Source organism: Phyllosticta citriasiana (genome assembly GCF_038021145.1).
Source record: "Phyllosticta citriasiana strain CBS 120426 chromosome Unknown IWZ02scaffold_1, whole genome shotgun sequence".
NCBI lineage: Eukaryota > Fungi > Ascomycota > Dothideomycetes > Botryosphaeriales > Phyllostictaceae > Phyllosticta > Phyllosticta citriasiana.
This window is the reverse complement of record NW_027117278.1, coordinates 1,966,305-1,982,497: the sequence shown is the minus strand read 5'-3', so window position 1 is coordinate 1,982,497 and position 16,193 is coordinate 1,966,305. Positions and strand designations below refer to the sequence as shown.

Below are 16,193 nucleotides of genomic sequence, written 5' to 3'. Positions count from 1 at the left end.
TTTTCGAGAGACGGAACGCGTTCTGCAGAAGAAAAGGAATTGGACAAACTCTCGTGAAGCATGTTCCGAGTCGGATAGGAGTCGTTCTTCAGATCCGATCTCACATGGCAGAACGTGTGCTGGAGTCGGTCAAGAAGTCAGTGAATCAAAAGGCGCAAAGGGCCATAAGTATCACCGCGGACGCAAGCCCCATTAAATAGCTTGTGGACTTCTTTCCAGTGCCACTACCACTGCTACCGAGAACTGCTGAGGAAACGTAGACCCAGTTTTTCGTTTGGGAAGGCCGCATGGTCATGCAGTCGTATCGGGATAACTGAGAACTGACGGCTTCTCACCGAATCTGCAACAACGTGCCGTCACGACCACGCGCGTCCATGGATGGCAGTGTCGGGCACGTATGGGCATCTAGGATCTTGTCAACTTGAGTCTTCGGCATACTGTCTGCCTCCCAAGTAAGTGCCCAGCTCTGAACAGACGTCATTACCCTTGGCCAACGCAAGGATACATGTGCCTGCGCCAGGCGACACGTTCGAGGCGAGCTTGTTGCTTCTTGTTACGGCTTTGGGCAAACGGAAGCGAAATTGGTACTGCATGCGACTGAAGTGGAGCGCAAAGAAGGCCGCGACCCCAAGCATGTGGCCGCTGGGTCTATCCTATTCGTCCCCTTGCTAACCACAACCTTCACGCTAGATGCAGCAAACCTTCGACTGGGGCCGTTGACTGGGGCCGTTGAAACGAAGCATGGGCGCAACGAGCCTACTTGTCCGGTCCAAATGATTGGCGCAGATGAATTATCGCGTGCAACGCGCACCAAGAAGGCTTTTTTGGAGAAGGGGGAGCAGAGACGGAAAGTCTCGAAGGAGCCGCGGGCGCCCAGTAGAGTTTAGTTACTAATACCTGCAGACCATGTTGGCAAACCTAATGCTTGCTTGCAGCTGGTCTGATCCTACTTCTTCTCTGGCCATTCTTCCTTCTAGGTGCCTTTTTTGAGCAAACGAGAACGCTCAACATGGAGAAAATCGCCCAGCTCGTGGTCAGGGCGGGGCCGGACAAAGCCGCGCCCATCCCAGAAGGTGGTCGAATCACATCGGTGAGTGGTTGAGAGCCGGTCCGAAAGGTGACTGCTACAAGCGACTTCGTGAGGTGGTGAGCTGACCGTACCTTTTCCCCACAACAGATGATTTTGTCCTTGCTCACCCTCTCTGTACTCTCCGTTCTCATTACTCGCCGCGTACAGAAAGTGGGACGATGGCTTGCGCTGCCCTTGACCGCTTGGCTAATCATTCTGATCTACTTCGATTCTTACATTTTTGTTTTTGTTACTGCCATGTTTAAAGACTTGGGCATAAACGAGGATGAGACCATTTGCGATGGCGCCATACTGCTATGTAAGTCTGCCGCATCAACTGGCCAGTAAGATTCATTCACTGACGACACTAGGTCTTGTTTGCTACATGAGTTCCAAAATATTAATTTACTGCTTCTTGGTCGAGAAAGTGGTAGGTTGCAAAATGCATCATCGCTTCGTGGACGGCATGCTGACCGAACTTCAAACAGTACATCATAAGAGGCTCACGGATACTCAGGATGAGGGACCCACTGTACCTTTTCAATTGTTTCGGCATGCTGTTGCCCTACACCGTCGTGGTCATCTTGAACTTTGTGTGGTACGTCGCGCCACAAGCTCCGTAAGACAATACGTGCCAAGCTAACAGTTGCGCAGGAGGATATCATACAAGAATGAGCAAGGCATGTGTATCATCGGCATGAAAAAGAAAGCCATGATGCCGCTCATCGTCTTCGATGTCGTTGTTAATGTGTGTATACGCCTACCCTGTTGACACAGATCAGCAATTGACTGATCCTTCCAGGTGTACTTGACCTCGCTCTTCCTCCTACCCCTTAGGCGTAAGTTTGTTCTCGATGTCTTCTGTAGCGGTTACTGATTGTTGACAGAGCTTTATTCGTACCGAGAGAGAACAAACAGGACGCTCCGCAGGATGGCCATTCGTACCTTCTTCGGCAGCTGCGCAACCCTCACCTCGAGCGTCACCAATCTTACCATTCTCATGGTCCTTGTTGGAGAACCCGGATGGATATGCCTCATGTGCTGCAATGCCGACAGTAAGTCTTGCATATGCATGCAAACCCCCGAGAAAATACTGACCGGCTGCTCCAGTACTTTTCTCCGTCATTGTTCTCCACTGGGTTACATCTTTCGACAGTGCTGGCCGCCAAGGCAGTTCGCTGCAAAACAACTCACGAGGGAGTGCGGGTGGTGCACGTGGCGGCTTCCACAACAAGCTGCATCCACAGCCAAGCGCCGACAGGCGTAGCCCAGTGCACTCGAAGGCGGGACGCGATGGCGTCGACTTTGACCTGGGTGACGAAGAAGAGCTCAATAGTACGCTAAGTCGGGCGGAAAGGGTGCACATGAGCTGGAATCGCGCGCATCCCGCAACGTCTGATCCGAGTGCGAACAGCGGAACGCGCAACGGCTACGATGGTTGGGACGGCGCAAAGGCAACGGTGCATGCTCAGTGCGAAGCGGTGCCGATAAATTCGGGTGATAAATCTCCTCGTGAGGTAGTTATGGCAACCGCGGTGGATGGCGACTACCGGCTTGACAGGATCGTCGTGACAAAAGAGCAGACGCGCGAAGTCGAAGTCGAAGAGGTGGATTCTGAGTCGCAGATTGCCAGCGTCGCAGGCTCCGGACGGAATAGCAATGAGCGAAGCCAAAGTCCCCCGAAGCGTCAGCATCGAGATGGCACCCGAGTGAGGGATGAGGTTGTATGATATTTCGAGGTTCAAGGTCAAGCCTACACGTTTCCATGAGGGTACAGGAACCGGAAGCTGGCCGTTGTCAGTCCACAGGCGTTGGGTGTCTTGGTATAAATGGGGATCCTGCGCGAGCGATACCAGTTGGAACATTCCATACATTATTCTCTGTACATCTTCAGTGTAATCTGCCAAACCTCTGATACGACTGCAATGCTGGGGATTCTAGTACCTGTGTGGTTGAGTCGCTTGCAATATACGATGCCATGAAGCCAGGCCAAAAACGATTCACACAACTTGAACGAAATGAAAGTTCATGGTCTTGATGCAGAAGGGAGAGCTAAACACATTAATGACGTGGAAATCATACTAACACAGTGCGTAGCAAAGGACCCATCAAACTCCTGAAATGCGCAGTCCCACCATCAAGTCGTGAAGAAGGAAAGTTGGCGAAAAAGGGACAGCAGTGCCCATCGCTGACAAAATGAAAAACAACCGGGTCCTCGATTAATCCTTGGCCCGACTGTTTTAGTAATGCCTTGCCGAAGGCACGGGCAGTTGTTGTTGGTGAGAGATGGTAAGAGGACTAGTCCGTCTTCCTTCATGCCTTGAGCTTCTTTGTGGGCACGGGAGCGTCGTCGTCTTCGTCATCCTCGTCCTCGGAGGCCCTCTTGAAGCCGGCAGCAGCGCCCTTCTGAACCATGTCAAGGAAGTCGGTCTCGGAAACAGTGTCGATGTCGAGCTTGGCAATCTGTTCCAGCTTCTTTTCGCCAGGCTTGCTGCCCACGACGACGAGGGTGCAGTTCTTGGAAATGGCAGACAGAGTCGAGGCGCCAGCGGCCTTGGCCAGGTCTTGAGCCTCCTTGCGAGTCATGTTGTCGAGTTCGCCGGTGAAGACAATGACCTCGTCTTTGAGAGCATTCTTGGTTGCCTTCGGAATAGTGGGGATGTCGTCATCGTCTTCGCCATTGGCGGTACTCTTGGTCTTGGTGGACTTCTTGGCCTTGGTGGCAGCCTTTGGCTTGGAGACTGTGACGGTGCCACCGGTCAAATTGTACTCTTCTATTGTAACAGGTTCCTCAGAGGCGTCGGCATATGCCTTGGCGCAGGCCTTGGATGCACAGACTTCGAGGACGGCCAAGTCGTCCTCGGACATGACGATGAAGACCTTTGAAGAAGGCATTATAGCAGCGTGAGAGAAGAGATGGCGGATGAGCTTGAGAGGAAACAGAAGGTTGGTCAGCTGGAACTGTGGTCGGGTGAGCCATGATTTCAGCAGCGGAACGATATGGAGCTGACAAACCTCGCGTGAAGGTGACTGCAACAGGGGAATTGGATGGAAGATAGAGAGGAGTCTGGTGATAACCGTGTCAAGTGAAGACGACAGAAGGCTCGCTCTTAAGTAGTAAACACGCCGGAGGAGCATTCAGCAGGCAGCAGACCCAAAACGGAATAGCCTCAGGCTGCAAGACGCGATCGCGTCACCCGCTGAGCGCCAAAGCACGTGAGGAGCTCTGAGCCCACCTAGGGCCCCCGGCCCCGGGGGCCGATGCTGTCCCGCCGTCGGGTGCTCCTCCCATTCCATCCTCCCAAACCACATCTCCTCCCGCGCACGGCGGCCTGTCTCGGAGCGTCTGATCGCATCTGCAAGCTGCATTCAATCATGGCTGAAAGCGACCCTCTTGACCTCGTTGCAGCTGTACGTCCTCGCTCCTGTTACCGTGTAAGCAGACCTGAAAATGCAAGCCGTCTGACTGATCTTAGCTGCTCACCAATCTACGCAATGCCAAAGCCACCCTGGGAGAAGATAGCCCTCGCTATCAAGAGCTGAAGGCCATGGTCGACGAGCACATTGCCAATGCTGCCATGGCTCCCTCGGAACCCAAGCCGACAGGGCCGCAGCAACAGCAGCAACCCCCTGACCAGAACCACCAAACGCACTTCTTCGACCTCGCCTTCCGGCCCCGACCTGGTCAATGATTTTTTTTTTATCAATTACGAGTGTAGGCCGCCATGCACGGCCGAAACTAAGGAGTAGTCCAGCGTAGTCCTTCGACGTGCCCTCAAGGCACTAGGGGGGGAAGCAGAAGCTCGAAAGCATCGTAGAAAGGAATCGTTCGAAGCCGCTCATCGTCTCTGGGTCGAACGCAGGTCAAACCCAATCCCGCCGTCGCCATCATCGGGGCCCAGGAAAACCAGACCAACGAAAAATGAACCTGGCGAGCGGGTACACAACAAGAAATTTACACTTGAACTCCGTGCAATGCTGGTATCCCCCGAAAGCAATCAGAAGCCAGTCCTCCAACCAAAGCGCCACGACAGAGAGCCCGCTGAATCCACTCCCACCCCCGGCCGTGGCTCCCAATCCAGCCACGCGTGGTCCTTGGTTGCTTTGCTCTTTATCAAAACCCACCATGGCCTTTTTTTGTGACGCCGCTTCTCCAATCCCAAGCCCAACTGGCTCGTCCCCCCTGAGTAGAAAGATGACAGAATTTATGCACTCGTCCGTTTGTCTCTTGATCGACATTAGGAAGCCCCAGCTCGGCTTCTTCGTAGAATCTTTACTTTCGTGTCCTCGCATCTTGGTCGTTGTATCCACAGTCGCTGAATTACGCACTCAAATTTCGTCAACGGGTTGAGTTCCGAGTCTGATCGTTTCCATGCCCAGCGGGCCTTCAGTCGATTAGCGGTTTCGTAGCGCCTCCGACAATGGCCATGCCCAGAGCTGCGAGGCCGTTTGGTTCGCTAGCTCTGACGACATGTGCTGCAGGAAGCATAGGGTTGTCTGGGCTGACGTGCGCAGCGTCCTTGGCTGCTTGCTCGATGGCCTCCATCTCTTGCTTACACCCGGCGTGGTCGAATGGGCAAACGACAATCGGTTGCCGCAGCAGAATGTCTTTGGCCGATGACATTGTCGCCTTTGTTGATCAGTACCGCCCGTGTATCGTCAAAAGAGGCCAAAACTCTACTTACCTTTACCGTGAGATAGTATTCAATCTTGTAAAGCGTTCCGGTTGTTGTGAATCCGCTGATGGCATATCGGGGAAATCTTGAGTTCCCTCTGGGCAGAATGCCCTCATTGTCCCTGTAGTCCTTTGCCGGAAACATGAGACCCAGATTTGTAAAGTAGCCGGCCTCGGGCATGCGCACGCCAACCGCCTGGGTGGTCTTCGTTAGGCACTTAACCTTCCTCGTGGGTTCGTCTCCCTCATGGTTGTACACGATTTCCTCATCAATCCCGACAGTGATTTTTTGAATCGTGACCTTTCTTGCCTTGGCCATCCAGTCTGGATTGGGCGACAGTTTGATATACACGCTGACCGGGTCGAGAGGGCCGTAGGACCATCGTGGTAACGAGATGCCCAGGGTGACCAAGTGATCCGAGACGCGCTCGGCAGATTCTGGCCTGTTGTACATGCCAAACGTTGAAAGAGTGTCGTAACGTTGGATTGGAACGGGAAACGGGTATTTTCGCTGCTCCTGTGCACCTTGTTGGACGGTGACGACCAGCTCGTAAAAAGTCTCTGCGGTTCGACTGGGCAACTGCAGACTTGCGGGTGGTACTCGGCGGGCGATTTCTTCACCTCCACGTCCGTACGGAATGAAGATGACAAAGGGCAAGTCCATTGCGAATATTTCCACTGCTTCGCGACCGAGTGGAGATCGGTAGAGGAGCATTTCTTTCCCCACAATGTCGGTAATCTCCTTGCGCGGGGCTGCAAGGTGCTTCTTGGTCACCGAGTCGGCGGCGGGGTGAATGCTCTCGCGACGCTGCAGAGCGATGGTGACGAGCGATATGGTGAGGGGCTTTGTGATGCCTAGAGCAGGTCTGATCTCGACTTTGCCCTCTATTCGCGGCTATGGGCACATGGTTAGCTGGCGAGGCACGCGCGTTGTAACACAGCTTTCCCGCACACGCCAGAAAGCTTGTGACGCTGGGCGTCGACATACCAATGTCGCCGAGATGCCTGGGTAGCCGACCAAGAAATTGCTGTTTGGCGGGCCAGACACGCGCACGAGAGCCGACATGGCTGCGGTCTATTCGTCAGTGGTCGGGCGCTGGCCAGCAGTGGGAGCCGCATGGGGAAACGGCTCTGCGCACGACGGTCGCCCAAGCTTCAAGGCCGACAAACGAAAGCTTCTGTGGGAGGTGGGTGGGAGGGGCCGGACAGGCAGCAAGGCAGGCGCAGCGGGACGAGGCAACGGCGGAGAGTGGAGCAAAAGCCGACAGGTGCAAGGCTGGAGATGGGAAACGAAGAGGTTCGGCGACGAGCGTGGTGGGCGAGCAGCGGCGACGGTGGAGACGTGGTAGTAGGAAGAGGTGGTGGTGGTGGTGGTGGTGGTGGTGGTGGTAGTGGTTGGATGGACGGTGGGTGGTAGGTAGGGTTAGGTTGGTAAGGCAAGGTAATGTAGGGCAGCGGAGCGGAGCGGTGCAGTGCGGCAGGCTGCGGCGGCACCGCGTGGTAGGAGCGGATGGAGGGTGAGGTGACGATGGGAGGATGTTTGAGGACAGCGGTTTCAAAGTCGTCGCCTGGTCCGGGAGCGGAGGTGAGCATATGTGGCGTCTGACGGCCTCCAACCTTCTCAGCGTTGCTTGGGGATGGGATGGGATGGGATGGGATGGGTGCAGTGCAGTGCAGTGCAGGGACTGCCTGACAGCACGAGGGACCAAGGACCCAGAGAGAGCCAACGACCCGGCGACCAGACACTGCTCAGGTCCACTGGATGCGAGCCGGCGCCGCCCGCTGCCCCGTGGGCGAGAATAGGTTGCTCTCCGCTGCCACCATCGCCCGGGCGTCTCCCACCCCAGCCCGACGTCACCTCCGCTCCTCCTCTGCGCGCCATGTCTGTCACCGTGAGTCCACCATCCCCTGTCGCGCCTTGGTTGTTGCTCTTCATTCAATCCACTGACACATCGCTCGTCCAGCTTCACACTGACCGCGGCGACCTCAAGATCGAAGTCTTCTGCGAAAGCGTCCCCAAAACCGCCGAGGTAGCCATTGGCCCCCCATTCGACGCGCATGCGATGCTGACGCCTATCCCGCAGAATTTTCTTGCGCTTTGCGCCTCTGGCCAGTACGATGGCTCGCCCTTTCACCGGCTGATCCCCTCCTTCATGATCCAGACCGGCAGTCCTGCATCAGACCCCAAGTCCAAGTCCTCCCACTCCATCTACACGACCCCGGACCGCCTTTTCGACGATGAGATCAAACCAGCATTGCGCCACAACTCGCGCGGCATTGTGAGCATGGCGAACAAGGGCCCCAATACCAACGGCAGCCAGTTCTTCATATGTCTGGCCCCGGCGCCGCATCTTGATGGCAAAAACACCGTCTTTGGACGCGTCATCCACGGCGACCATGTCCTGGATGAGTTGGAAGCCCTCGAAGTAGACAAGAAACATCGGCCCAAGGACAGGGTGGTCATCAAAAATGTCACCATCCACGCCAATCCTCTGGCGAGCTAGTACAGGTAGGCAATGGCACGCATCTTCGAGCAACATGGCAGCCCGGCCCGACTGAAGGGGCATCTCTTGGATTCCTCACGGCAGCCTGCTGAGGTTAAGAGTGTCGTCTGAGTGGACGAGCGTTTACGATAATCTGGCTTGTCCCTTGTAGAGTCGCCTCAAAACTGCCGATATTCCACGCTAGTTGCGGCGGGGCCACGCAATAGAGGCCCAAAGCAGGAAAGGAGAGAGAAAGAACCTGGTTGGAGTCTGATGCTTTAGGACCAGCCCTACAGTGAGGCTCAGCAGCCACCCTGTACAGCACACGTCTCAGTCACATCGGCCAATCCGGCCAGGTCTTCCTTCACTCACTGCGTCGGACTGTCTGGTACCCAAGGCACCGTCAAACAACGCGTCGAAACAATCCGCGCGCTACGAGGTTGTTCTTGTTGCCAGGCCAGTTACCTTGGGCACCCGCCAGCCGGACGCGGTAGGGACAAGAAAAGGAACCGGGATCGACGTCTGGCATCTGCCAACAAGGTCTATCATCTATGTGTCCCTGCCCATGGCATGTTCAATGGAAAGATTCAGTCTAGCAATCACTTTTCACAGTGAACATTTTGTCTGTCCTACTCTTCAAGCATCGCTCTATTTCCCCTTGCGAGACTTGGATTTCTTCCCCTTCATGGCTTGCTCCTCATTCACGCTCTCCTTCTCCAGGTCTTTCGCTGCCTTGGCTTTCCGCACGAGGTCCTCTAGAGCTGCAAGCTCATCCTTCTGCTTCTTCGCCTTGTCTAGTTCCTCTCCTTGTTTCTTCTCAGTTGCCCGTTTCAAAGCGCCCCTCGTCTCGAGTTCCTCAACTGTCTTTTCGCTAGCCTTCCAGAGTCCCTGTTGCACTTGCTCGTCCTCAATCTCACTCCTCATGTACTTGATCTCTCTGCACTCCTTCAGAAACTTTCCCCCCGACTCGCGGCCTAGCCTGTCGTCCATGGCAGCCCACAAATATGTCTGAGCACCTTGTTCGGGACTCTTCAGAACCAGCCACCACAATGGCCAGGAGATCAAGTAGAGCACAAGCCCCCACAGACTCCCAAAGGTCAAGTACCTGCGCATACCAGGTGTTCGGGTGAAACCTGGGTCGATGGTGAAGACACGTGCAGACATGGGGAATTGATCAGGCCTTTTCCATGAAGATAAGTGCTTCTGGAAGGCAGACGCGAAGGTCATGAGTGCAAGCTTCGAAGTGGCATCAGCGGAGGACGCTTCAAAGGCCACAGTCTCTTTAGCCTGGCCCTTTTTTGTCTTGTTTTTGCCAGCCTTCTTGTCTTCTTCAACATGTTGTTTGAAGTCCGGCAACTGTCCACCCATGTAGTTGCTGCAAGTGCTGAAAAGTATCCGAATGTCACGGTCCGGTGGTTGCGAGCGCAAAGCAGGGCTGAGAATGCTGAGGAGGTGGAAGTTTGCCAGGTAGTTGACACCCCAGCTTTCCTCGAGGCCATCCTCGGTCACCTTGACCTCGGCTCCCTTGGGCGTGAATGTGTTGGCGCAAAAGATGATCATGTCCAATCGGCGCGCAGGCACGTTGTCGATCCATTTTGTAGCGAACTTGCGGACACTGTGAAGAGAGCCAAGGTCGACGTGTTCGGCGGTGATGAGCTGATTGTTCGTCTGCTCGCGTAAATCGTCGATGTAATCCACCAGGAACGGGTCGGAAAGCTCATGCTGGGTCAACAGGACCAGGTGGGCTCCACGGAGGGCGAGTTCGCGGGCAACTTGGGCTCCTATTCCAGAGGTTCCGCCCTGAAAGATCCAGTTAGCGCACTTTGGACCTCGTTGTAACCAAGGACAAAACCTACTGTCAACAAGACAACTTTGGCGTGCATCTTCCGCTCAGAGGTGTTGACACTTCCACCGAAGTACCTCTTGAGCACGTATAGAGCGAGCAGCCATGGTACAAGTTTGATAACAGTCCATGCGAATGGGATGCTGCCAATGCCATCGAAAACGACCTGAGTAGCGATGGGAACGGGCATTGCTGCTGAGAGAAAAGATGATGGTGTCCCGCGGGCGTGGCTCACGCAGAAGGGCACTCAACTACGCACGCCAAGGGGTTCCTGGGGCTAAACCGTAAAAGGAAAGCTCCGCTGAGGTCTTGCTGGAGTTTGGCCCACCGTGACCGCGTTGGAGGCCCTCTTTGGCGAAGGAAGTCATCCGTAAGGAAAGTAGCTCTGCTATCTAGTATGGCATGTTTTTGTTGGGTTCCTTGTCTCTGTGTTGATGACTTTAGTGTCACTTTGTTCTGCCAGCAGATCATCCACAATTATCTTAGAGCCATCTTGACCGCCTTGAAGCTCTGACCTCCGCCCTCTGCCGCCGTAAGCTAGGTATGGCACACCAGCTTGCTGGAGTCATTCCATCAACGTCCCCTCTCTACCTCCGTTTCGCCCAACCTTTCCGTCGGAACGCCATACCCGAGTCAATTATTGCAGTCGTCGCCCGCATTCGACATCTTCCAAAATGGTGCTGGGGGAGGCTTCCTTGGGCGGAATGCCCGAAGGATCGATCGACTCGGAACAAGCAGACAATTCCCCTACACAAGGTTATCATTTCGATCTCACAAAGGTGCCCCAGCCAATGGGATTGCCTTTAGTTGGAGGCTTCCATCGCCTATGGTGGGCCGACTTAACCACACGCGAAATCCGACAACACACTGTACACTTGGCAGGTCTGCTCTGTCGACCGCCCACACAAACAGAGTGGGAGGCCCATGCCTACCACATTGCGGACAAGAATCGGATCGCAGTCAACGGCACACAAATGGGCATTTATTGGGGCCTCTGGCGTTCGTGGGCCACGCGCAAAGAGTACAACTGGCCGTTCATCCAACCGTACAAAAAATATGCCGATTTCAATCCGAAGAAATTCTGGTGGTTCGAAGGGCAGCCAGCCCTCTTGTTCCGTCATACTGCTCGGATTGGCGCATGGGCTCTCTTCGGTGGGGCTTTGGGCCTTTTCTTGTTCGAAAACTATGCCTCTATTCGCGCCGCCAGGCAATTGATGACCGACGACCGGTTAAAGGCTGTTATGGAGGCACGGAAACGGAATTGGACAGAACGGCAGACATCCCAGGCAGCGGGCGGCTCTCGCCTTTCAGCGCCGCCAGTCAAGGTGGAGGGAGACGACGGGTCCCCGACTGGCGAAAGCTACTCGTTCTCCAGTTCGGCTGGCTTTGGTGGAGAAGGCCAAGGTTCGACGCGTCAGGCTAGTCATTGGTCGACAAGTCCTACTTCGGACCCTGTACCCCAGGACGATGCGTCGCCGACTAGGGGCTTAGGCCTCTGGGACGATGACAGTGAGTCGGCATCGACGGAATCCTCGTGGGATCGAATCAGACAGCAGTCGGCAAGCACGAGACCGACAGGGCAAGCTCCAAAGGCGACTTCTCCAGAAAACGACTGGATTTCCCCGGAGGCATCGCCACAGCAGCCACAGCAAAACTTGGGAGCATGGGACAGAATTAGACTGCAGAATCAACAAGGCGCACCGCCGCAGCAGAAGAAGAAGGATGAGGATAGTTGGAAATAGTCGAGTTGACATGTATTTTAGCATGGGGCAACACAAGTCATTGGCGAGTGGGTAGCAATGAGGGCATTGCGGTAGTAAGCGAGTTGGGACGGGACTGCTGGCATGGACCCTGGTTGAGAGGAGATGGACGAAGTTTTGTACGCGATCTATAAATCAAGCGCAGGGAGATTCTGGTCAGCGAGGCAGAGTTAAGGTTGCGGAGAATACGACGGGCGATGCGATGAGATGCGATGCAATGGGATGGGCCGCAGTGTGTGGATAAAATCAACGGTGGTTTCGGCTCGGGCTAAGGTAGGTAGTCCATCCAGGCACGTGGGAGCCAGATGACAGGCACCTAGGCAGCTCAGCTCAGGGTCTCTTCTCTTCTCTCTACACATGTATCCATTCTGTACCTGGTTACAACCCGACGGCCGACGAGTACCTGATGGTTGCAGGGGCTGGGGTTGGCCGCGGCGGCGCGAGTGAAACAAACGGACCGCACCGAACGACAGACAGTTGCTTGGCCTCGCTCACGCTGTGCTGTGCACCAGTATCTTCGGACTCTGCTGATCGTCTTCACGCACGGGGAGAGAAAGGCGGAACTGGAGGCGCAATTTCCCACGACCGCGCCGGCCAATGGCAGAGCTCTGTCCCTGTACTTAGCCGTCCGCCAAACAGTTCAGGCCCTCACTTCGCCTCTCCTCCTCGTCCCAACCAACCTTGCTTGCTCTGTCACAAGGCTGCTCCCGTCCATTGCTTTGGACAAAAAGTCTTTCTTTTGCTCTGCCGCCCGACTTGTGTCTCGGCGCGTCCTATCGCTCCTTCCTTCGTCTTCGTCCCTTCGTTCCTTCGGCTCCTTCCAACCTTAGCAAACGCCTCCCGACAACCCATTTACCGCAACAACAACAACTACAACAACAACAATAGCCCGTCCTTCTTCTCTACCCGAAACTCCTCTCCACTTCTAATCGACAACGCCCGCGGCATGGATCTTTGAGACCCCCGCTGTCCCTCCGTTTGCTCCGACCATTGATCGACCTGCTCGGCCCAGCAACGCACACGACCTCATCCGCCAATTGCTGCTGCGCGTCGCCAATTGGCGCTGCCAGCATCCAGAGGTCACCACCATGTCACCGCCTTTGAAGACAACCCCCGCCCTCTTTCTGGCCCTTTTTGCGACCTTTTTGTCTTCCGTCTCCGCCGCAGACTCATGCATACCGCTGGCCGGCTCGACTCAATGCTCAGCTTTCAGTTCGGCAAGCATATCGACTGATTCCACCTTGACCGGCCTCTTGTCAGTTGCTTTCTCGCCCCTCGGCCTTCTCACCCAGCGCTGACCTTCAATCAGTCCATTTCTCAGCTACGTATCCGATAGCGCTTCCTTTGACCGGTACCTGTCCTCTTACGTCAACTCTAGTTTCGTTCAGCAGAGGTACCCTTTGTCACTCCTGTCAACACCTCCAAGCTGCTGACCGACTCGTAGATATGTCAAGCTGCTGGGTTGCACCAAAGTTAATCTTGATAACACAACAGACCTTTACGCGAGGTACACAACTAGCGTATTGTGTAATGCCATAGTACAGAACTCTCTCACGCCCTGCAACTTGACTTCTCAACAGTCGCGTCCGCTGTGCGCCGACACCTGTGTTCGTCCCCCTATCAAGTTCTTCATCTGGCCCCCAATGGCTAATTGATCGCAGGCCGATTACGCTATCAGCGAACAGGAAATCGTCGCTACTCCTCAAATATGCTATTCCAACAGCTCCGAAGTCAATAGTCAAATCCGCGCCGATTTCACCAATTGCGCCCTGCCCGCTGATTCCTTGAGTGGTTCATGCATCTCCGGTGTGGAAAACGAGCCGGACGACTGCGGCTACTCCAGCAATCTCGAAGGCTTGTGTGGTTTTTGCGCAACGAGCTCTCCCAACGCAACTGATTCCTGTTGTGTCAATTCCGACGTAAACAACCGCTGCAAAAACGTCCGCTTGCCCACAACGACCTCGCTTCCGCCTCTCTTCACGACTACAGCAACTGCGAGTCCGACGTCCGGAGCACATAATGCAACGAATGATGGAAGCGGATTATCTGGGGGCAAGATTGCCGGCATAGTCATTGGATCAGTTCTTGGAGCTGCGGTTCTTGTCGGTCTCATCATCTTCGCCTGCGTGTACATGCGCCGGAGACGAGATGCGAGCCAGATCAGCAGTGTATTCAATCTACCAGCCCCGTCTCGATCAGCAGTCGCCGGTCCCGCCATGTCTTCCACCGACGGGGCACCATCAGCGGCCCCCGTCCCACCTCCTACTGGACGCGTCGCTCGCATGTCTGCCCTCGAAACGAGATCCAACACGGACCCTTACATAAGCAGGGACCATGGAGCCGTCGCCTACAATTCCGAATCCAGCACAAGCAGTCCCCAGTCGATGGTCGCGGCCGGTCGGCTTCCCAAACGCCGGGGTTCCCTTTCGAGTTCATCGAAGCTCGGGATTTCGGAAGAAGCACAGTCCCCTGATCAAAGAGATGGTGCTGGTGAGCCATCGTCCCCCGAGTACGATAGCGGCCAGTCAGAGCAGTTGGCCTTCTTCAAAGATTATTACTCGCAGGATGAGATCCGACCTGGGGATTTGGTCGCCGTGCTTTGGGCTTACCAACCACGCGCCAACGACGAGTTCGAGCTTGAACGAGGTGAAATGATCAAAATCATTGGCATTTGGGATGATGGCTGGGCGACGGGACTGAAGGTCGCCGACAGCGCAGAAGACTGGGACTCGCGAAGGAAGATGCAGAGGGATAGCGGCATGTCCAGCGGAACTCAGCAGAGACCGCTCAACACCGTTGGAGACGTTAAGGCCTTCCCTGTACGTCGATACTCGCGGTCGAACACCGAAGACTCGAAATTGCTAACGTGGACAACAGCTTGTATGCGTCTGCCTGCCTCAGCATTGGCGCAGGACCATCGACGGCGAAGACGGACCCTCTGCTCCGTAGCTCGCTTGACGTCCCGCTTGATCTCCATCTTCGAATTCCCTCGCATCTCAGGCGATTAATTTGATGCTGGGATGACGAAGTTTTACGCCGATTCAGATATTCCCGACGAAGACCTTGGCCAACATCTAGCCACGACACAGGCAGGCTTGTGTGTCAACACCGTGAAGGTGCCACCGGTCTACCTAATCAGCGCTCACTGCTCTTTGGCTTTCTCTCCTCCCGTTGATTGTTCGATACCCCACGTTGCAGCCCGAAATTCGATTCAGTCCTGTTGTTCAGGCGTCGCATGGCGCATGATTTTCTCTCTTGTCCAACTGCATTTTTGCCTCTTTTGTTTCATGGGAATGATGCATTGCTGGGATTGGCATATAGAAGCATCCCCGTTACTGCTAGCAACCTGGTTAGCGCTCCTTTTCCTGCGCGCACTCGCGCTCGCAACACGAAACACGTGCCGCCATTTTCCTTGGACGGACGATGTTTTTCCCGCTTTGTGGACAAAACAATTTCGACGGCTTCATTCGAGTTTTGCTGGGATGGACACTGCTTTGCTGGTTGCCTGCTTGTCAAAACATCGTCTCAGCCATAATCTTGTTTGCCACTTCAGCAGGAACGCGGGCCGCGCCACTGCGATTGATTGTCGGCTTGGGAAATTTTTTTACAATTCTTTTTTTGACGTTTTTGAGCTGGACACATGGATGCATTGGGGAAGCATTGGTGCGTGCGAGCTGAGCGTTGAGCTTTTCCCTGCCTGAAGACGGCTTCTTGGTTGACCAAGTGGGAGGATGGATGCATACATGCACAGTTGCAATGCTCCGACTGCGCCTTATTCAGACGGCGCCGCTGCGAAGCGAGCATATAAGTAGAGAGACTTGAATCGTCAACGGTTTTGATGGAGACATGTGCTTGGCGACAAGTTGACGCGTGCGTTAGTCCTAGTCGGCGGCTAAGTGACAGCTGAATAGGACTACTAAAATAAGACTTCTCTTACGAGCTGGAGCCGACAGACGTAAGGTTGATCTCGCTCGCGATCTTCGTCTCGATCTTCTCTGAACATCGCGTCTTTTTGCTGGTCAGCGAACGTCGTTGTTTAGCAGAAAGTGCCGTCATCCCCGTCCCGTTCGTCTTACTGGTGAAGCTCCCGAAGTGCGTTCCCTTGCGTCTGTCGGCTACAAGTCTCATTCCCTTGCGCTCCCCCAGGAAGAACAGTATGCATCCATCTGTCGCGACGCGGCGCGTTGTCTCTGGTGAAGAAGAGACGCGAGGCGTGTGATAGTGCGCCGTCCTCCTTGCGTTGCTCGCGCGCTCGCGCACCACACCATCTCGGCCTCCCTCCCTGCCTTGAAGCCTCCAATTTCTCGTCCTTGCTTGGAACAAACAAAATGGGCAGGACTTGTTGTGTGAGGACGACTGAGCG

General features: G+C 54.9%; 7 protein-coding genes across 7 annotated transcripts; 4 read left to right on the top strand and 3 right to left on the bottom strand.

The window, feature by feature from the left end:
- Window positions 1–897: 897 nt before the first annotated feature.
- IWZ02DRAFT_496000 (uncharacterized protein) lies at window positions 898–2,799 on the top strand (the record flags this gene model as incomplete). Its single annotated transcript, XM_066770159.1, has 8 exons — window positions 898–1,090; window positions 1,178–1,388; window positions 1,441–1,499; window positions 1,558–1,667; window positions 1,724–1,817; window positions 1,872–1,908; window positions 1,957–2,124; window positions 2,180–2,799. Exons 1-8 carry the CDS (start codon window positions 1,010–1,012, stop codon window positions 2,797–2,799), a joined length of 1,380 nt encoding a protein of 459 aa, XP_066627282.1. The 5' UTR covers window positions 898–1,009.
- A 583-nt stretch (window positions 2,800–3,382) lies between these two features.
- Window positions 3,383–3,964, bottom strand: IWZ02DRAFT_486780 (uncharacterized protein; the record flags this gene model as incomplete). The annotated part of the gene is made up of 1 exon (XM_066769294.1): window positions 3,383–3,964. One exon carries the CDS (start codon window positions 3,962–3,964, stop codon window positions 3,383–3,385), a length of 582 nt encoding a protein of 193 aa, XP_066627281.1.
- A 1,492-nt stretch (window positions 3,965–5,456) lies between these two features.
- IWZ02DRAFT_369405 (arrestin domain conatining protein) lies at window positions 5,457–6,810 on the bottom strand (the record flags this gene model as incomplete). The annotated part of the gene is made up of 3 exons (XM_066764428.1): window positions 5,457–5,699; window positions 5,755–6,639; window positions 6,733–6,810. 3 exons carry the CDS (start codon window positions 6,808–6,810, stop codon window positions 5,457–5,459), a joined length of 1,206 nt encoding a protein of 401 aa, XP_066627280.1.
- Window positions 6,811–7,528: 718 nt separating this feature from the next.
- On the top strand, window positions 7,529–8,562 carry IWZ02DRAFT_22495 (peptidyl-prolyl cis-trans isomerase-like protein-like 3). The gene is made up of 3 exons (XM_066762870.1): window positions 7,529–7,636; window positions 7,709–7,774; window positions 7,829–8,562. The coding sequence occupies exons 1-3, from the start codon at window positions 7,625–7,627 to the stop codon at window positions 8,246–8,248; spliced, it is 498 nt and encodes a 165-aa protein (XP_066627279.1). The 5' UTR covers window positions 7,529–7,624; the 3' UTR covers window positions 8,249–8,562.
- A 313-nt stretch (window positions 8,563–8,875) lies between these two features.
- Window positions 8,876–10,260, bottom strand: IWZ02DRAFT_467136 (uncharacterized protein; the record flags this gene model as incomplete). Its single annotated transcript, XM_066768540.1, has 3 exons — window positions 8,876–8,938; window positions 8,975–10,027; window positions 10,084–10,260. 3 exons carry the CDS (start codon window positions 10,258–10,260, stop codon window positions 8,876–8,878), a joined length of 1,293 nt encoding a protein of 430 aa, XP_066627278.1.
- A 366-nt stretch (window positions 10,261–10,626) lies between these two features.
- IWZ02DRAFT_22566 (uncharacterized protein) lies at window positions 10,627–12,024 on the top strand. The gene has a single exon (XM_066762886.1). The coding sequence runs from the start codon at window positions 10,745–10,747 to the stop codon at window positions 11,810–11,812; it is 1,068 nt and encodes a 355-aa protein (XP_066627277.1). The 5' UTR covers window positions 10,627–10,744; the 3' UTR covers window positions 11,813–12,024.
- Window positions 12,025–12,918: 894 nt separating this feature from the next.
- Window positions 12,919–14,779, top strand: IWZ02DRAFT_368791 (SH3 domain-containing protein; the record flags this gene model as incomplete). Its single annotated transcript, XM_066764399.1, has 5 exons — window positions 12,919–13,085; window positions 13,140–13,223; window positions 13,275–13,437; window positions 13,492–14,649; window positions 14,708–14,779. 5 exons carry the CDS (start codon window positions 12,919–12,921, stop codon window positions 14,777–14,779), a joined length of 1,644 nt encoding a protein of 547 aa, XP_066627276.1.
- Window positions 14,780–16,193: the final 1,414 nt, after the last annotated feature.